The 5,113-nt window shown below is 40.9% G+C and overlaps 1 protein-coding gene across 1 annotated transcript; it reads left to right on the forward strand.

The window, feature by feature from the left end:
- Positions 1-608: 608 nt before the first annotated feature.
- On the forward strand, positions 609-3,108 carry LOC141629211 (uncharacterized). Its single transcript, XM_074442250.1, has 2 exons — positions 609-1,841; positions 1,942-3,108. The coding sequence occupies exons 1-2, from the start codon at positions 609-611 to the stop codon at positions 3,106-3,108; spliced, it is 2,400 nt and encodes a 799-aa protein (XP_074298351.1).
- Positions 3,109-5,113: the final 2,005 nt, after the last annotated feature.

Here is a 5,113-nt window from a genome sequence, read left to right on the forward strand (position 1 = left end):
CTCCTCACTCTCAAAAGCTATGGACGGGTAGTCCGGGAGGGTGATAGCGGGCAGTGCTTCTTGTTGAGGTTGGCGACCATTCCTTTCACGGCCGCTTCTACTGTTCCCTGCCATGTTACAAGAGGAGATCACACAAGGTATGGAATGAGAAAGGTAAAAATTTGACGCAAATTTTTGAATATGGATAGAATTTTCCCAACTCCTCAATTTTATAGTCACCAAATGAAAGGGGAATTCTATTATAGTTTCTTGTAATTTAATTAACCTCTCTAATTTTTTTTTATGTTACTAAAATTATCTTTCCGGAATTTAAAGATCCTTGTGACATAACACGAGTTTAAGCATGACCTTAATTACAGGTATTATCCCAACTCATCACCTAACTTGTCAAATTTCGACTAAACTACGACATACTACACTTCAAATTTTCACTTAAGTGATTACATGACATTACCATCAATAACAATTTTTGTTAAAGTTGGTGGAAATAAAAATTTAGCTTGTTGAAATAAAAAAAGAATATGAAAATAAACAACAAAAAAATCATGAGAGAGATTCTAGAGAGAGAAAGTTCTGATAAGTTTGTTTTCCTTTAGGGTTCTGACGCAATGGCTCGAACAAAAAAGCATAACAATAATCCCAAATTAAATTCTCAAAAACACAAAAATACGTTTATATCTTCTGAGATTAAGGATCTGCAATCGAATGAGTTAGATAATGAGCTTGATATTCAAGATGATATACAGGAGAATTTGGAAATTGCATCGAGTTCAACTGGAAAGAGGCAGGATGCAGCGAGTTGTTCCCATTCAGTACCGTCGAAGCCTCGAATCTCTGTTGAGGACGTTTCAGGTGAGATTGAATTCTGGTCAACTGCTGTCTATTGCTTTATTATTGGTGCGCGGCCACCATGGATGGTGGTGAGTGGGTTTATTAAGCGTGTCTGGTCTGGATTTGCGATTGATAAGATATCGTTCATGACGAATGGTATCTTTATTGTTCGGTTTAAGACAAAGGAGCATCAACAGAAGGCGTTAGATTATGGTCCGCTTATGTTTGATAGTAAACCAGTTATAGTTAATGAATGGAGGCCTGAAGCATGTCTTGTTAAGCATGATGTGCAGGTTATCCCAATCTGGGTTAAGTTGCAGGGCTTGGATATTAAGTTCTGGGGGATGAATAGTCTTAAGAAAATTGGGGGTAGTATTGGGAAGGTGCTTAAATGCGATGAGAACACTTCTCGTAGGAATTTCCTGAGTTTTCCTAGGTTGCTTATTGAGGTGAAGAGGGATCAGGATTTTCCTAAGGACATTGTGTTTGTGGATGAACTTGGGAAGGATCAATGTGTGCAGGTTGAATATGAGTGGCTTCCAATCTCTTGTCTTAAGTGCAAAGGGATTGGGCACTCTCAAGAACAGTGTAAAATTGATTCAAAGAAGGCTGCACCCAAGAAAGTGTGGAAACCTATGGGACCTAGGCCTGGTAAGCCTGCTGATCCTAAGCCTGGGACCAGACAGCCTACTGGTCCTAAGCCTGGGGTTAGAAAGAATGGTGTACCTACTATGGGACAGATTGGTGTGCCTGTTGTGGTCCAGCATCAGGGTATGGGGCCTAAGGAGAAAACTCCTATGAGCTTGCCTTTGGTGAGTCCTGTGATTACTCCTGTGGTTCCCCCTGTGAGGAGAAACTTTCCTACTCCTGCTCGCATTTTTTCTAGATTGGCTAGAGCTGATCCTCCTGCAGCTAGTCCTTCTGGAATTAAGGGGCCTGGTTTCACATTTATGGATGCCCTCAATTCTGCAATTCAGATTTCTATGAGGAAGTTGGATGGAATGGGGACTGTCACACCTATTACTGATCATGGTTAACATTGGGTTCTGGAATATAAGAGGGTTGAATAGCCTAACAAAGCAGAAGGATCTTAAATGGTTTCTTCACCAGAATAATGTTGGGTTATTTGGTCTTCTTGAAACTAGGGTTAGATGTAGTAATTGGAATAAAGTGCATAATAATGTTTGTAGTGATTGGGCTATTTGCACTAATAATTCTAGTCATAAAGGTGGTCGGATATGGTTAATTTGGAAACCTAGCTTGTTTACTATCAATGTTCTGGAGGTTACTGCTCAGAGTATTTTTGCAGAGGTGATGGATAATGCTAAGGGTGTTATGTTTAGACTTACTGTGGTATATGGCTTCAATAGGCTTGCTGAGAGGTCTGCCTTATGGACTGCTTTGAAAAGTCATGCTGTTAGGGGTAGTAGTCCTTGGGTAGTGTTTGGGGACTTTAATAATGTGTTATTTCCTGATGAAAGGATAGGTACTGATATTAGTTGGGCTGAAATTAAGCACTTCCAGGAGACTTGCAATGCCTGTGGTCTGGTAACTGTTAAGACTATTGGTAATTTTTTTACCTGGAATAATAAGCACGAAGCTGGCTCTAGGGTGTTTAGTAGGATTGATAGAGTTTTGGGAAATGATGATTGGGGCATTGAGTTTCCTGATTGTGTGGCTAAGTTCCTTCCTGAGGGGTTATATGACCATTCTCCTTGTCTTATTACCCTCAGGGAGCAGTATGATAGGTGTCCTCGCCCATTTAAATACTTTAATATGTGGGCACTTGCTGATGATTTCATGGAGGTAGTCAGTCATACTTGGGAGATTGGTGTTCCAGGGACTCCTATGTTCTGTCTGGCTACTAAGTTAAAATGGTTAAAAAAGTCTCTGAAGGGGCTCAATCAGGAGGGGTTTCATAATATTGAGCATACATATAGCTTGGCTCATAAAGCTTTGCTTCTGTTGCAAGAGGAGTTGCAGAGTAAGCCTGAGAATTCTGAGTTATGTGATAATGAAAGATTAGTTGCTAAGGAGGTTGCTAGGCTTCTCAAGGCTAAGCATCAGTTTCTTAGTCAGAAAGCACATATGCAGTGGATTGAGGATGGTGATGATAACACAGCGTTCTTCCATGCTTCTATTAAAAGAAGAAGAGCTGTTAACAAAGTCTTTCAAATTAGGGATACTACTGGGGTGCTCCATGAGGATCCTGCTGGTATTAATAAAGCTTTTGAGATGTATTATCTGGAGTTGTTGGGGACGGCTAAGAAGACTTAGCATGTTGATAGGAATGTGGTTCAGACTGGGAGGATGGTGCAGCCTGCTCATTCTGCTATTTTAATGAAGCCAGTTACTCCTGAAGAAATTAAAGCTGCTATGTTCTCCATTCCTGGAACCAAAGCAGCAGGGCCTGATGGCTATTCTAGCCAGTTCTTTAAGGATTCTTGGGAGGTGACTGGGGACACTGTCATTCAGGCAGTTCTGGATTTTTTTGAGCAGGGTAGGCTTTTGAAACAGGTTAACCATACTGTGCTCACTTTAATTCCCAAAGTTGATATGCCTAAGTTAGTGACACAATTCCGACCTATTGCTTGTTGTAATGTGGTGTATAAATGCATTACAAAGCTCATTTGCAATAGGTTAAGGGATGTGTTGCCTGAGATTGTTAGTGATAATCAGAGTGCATTTGTGAAAGGGAGGGATATCGTGGAGAACATCTTGATTTGTCAAGATTTGGTGAAGCTCTATAATAGGAAAACATGTACTCCTAGAGTGATGATGAAAATTGACCTTCAAAAAGCATATGATACTGTTGAATGGGGGTTTGTGAAGGAAATGTTGGATGCTTTGGGTTTCCCTTCTGAGTTCATTAGCAGGGTGATGGAATGTATCACCACACCTTCTTATTCTATTTCTCTTAATGGAGGGGTGTTTGGCCACTTTAAAGGTAGGAGAGGTTTGAGACAAGGTGATCCCTTGTCTCCTTTACTCTTTACCCTTTGTATGGAGTACCTTAGCCGTCTTTTAATGGGTGCTCAAGATAAGCAGGAATTCAAATATCATTCTTTGTGTAAAAGACTTAGTTTATCTCATTTGTGCTTTGCTGACGATTTGCTAATGTTCTGTCATGGAGATTTGGGCTCTGTTAAGGTGATGTTGAATGCGTTTGACTCTTTTTCTCAAGCTACTGGGTTACAAATGAATGTTGATAAGTCTAATGTGTATATGAATGGTGTTGATGCCATGGTAAGGGGGCACATTCTTGAGGCTACTGGTATGGTACCTGCTAAGCTACCTTTTAGGTATTTAGGGGTACCTATTTCAGCTAAAAAATTATCTGTGTTGGATTGTGCTGTTTTAGTTGAGAGAGTGGTGGAGAGGATTCGTGCTCTTGGGGCACGCAAGCTTTCTTATGGAGGTCGTCTGGTACTTGTGAGGTCTGTGCTGGGTACTCTTCACAATTATTGGGCTAGAATCTTTGTCTTGCCCAAGACGGTTATAAAGAGTATTGAGGCGGTTTGTAGGAACTTTTTGTGGCAAGGAAGTGAGCATTATGATAAATCTCCTGCTGTTGCTTGGGAGAAGGTGTGTATGCCCAAGAAGTATGGTGGACTAGGGCTCATTAATGCTGGGATGTGGAATATTGCTGCAATGGGCAAGTATGTTTGGTGGATTATGAATAAGAAAGACCATTTGTGGGTGAAGTGGGTTCATGCAATATATATTAAAGGGAAAGATTGGTTGAATTATTCTCCTACTACTACTGCTAGCTGGTCTTGGAAGCAACTTTGTAAGGTGAAAGAGACTCTTAAAGGAGGGTACAATGGTAACAGTTGGATTAGTTTGGATCAATCTTATACCATTAGGGATGGGTATCATTGGCTGCTTCCTAATGGGTCAGAGATGATTTGGCATCATATGGTTTGGTCGAGAATTGGACCTGGTAAAATTAATTTTATTGCTTGGCTTGCAGTTCAGAGCAGGCTGATGACTAGAGATAGGCTAATTAGATGGGTACCAGGCGAGAGTGGGTGTCTGCTGTGTGGTTTAATGGATGAGTCGCACACTCATTTGTTCTTCTCCTGTGCCTTCAGCTGCAGGTGTTTGAAGTTGGTGTCTGACTGGCTTGGTGTTGACATCCCTGGCCAGAATACTGTTTCCTGGTGGCTGAATATGAGGTGTAGGTCTATGTTGCTGAAGAAAATCACTGGAGCATCCATTTGTTCTCTTTTTTATCATGTATGGTTTGCTAGGAATAGGTGCTTACATGATCAGGTCTTGA

Source organism: Silene latifolia, chromosome Y, assembly GCF_048544455.1.
Source record: "Silene latifolia isolate original U9 population chromosome Y, ASM4854445v1, whole genome shotgun sequence".
In the NCBI taxonomy this organism is placed as follows: Eukaryota; Viridiplantae; Streptophyta; class Magnoliopsida; order Caryophyllales; family Caryophyllaceae; genus Silene; species Silene latifolia.

Excerpts from the sequence above, each read along its gene's own strand:
- LOC141629211 (XM_074442250.1), top strand. The coding sequence starts at position 609 with ATGGCTCGAACAAAAAAGCATAACAATAATCCCAAATTAAATTCTCAA. Across the intron at positions 1,842-1,941 it reads AGTTGGATGGAATGGGGACT|AATAATGTTGGGTTATTTGG; the intron begins GTCACACCTATT and ends TTTCTTCACCAG.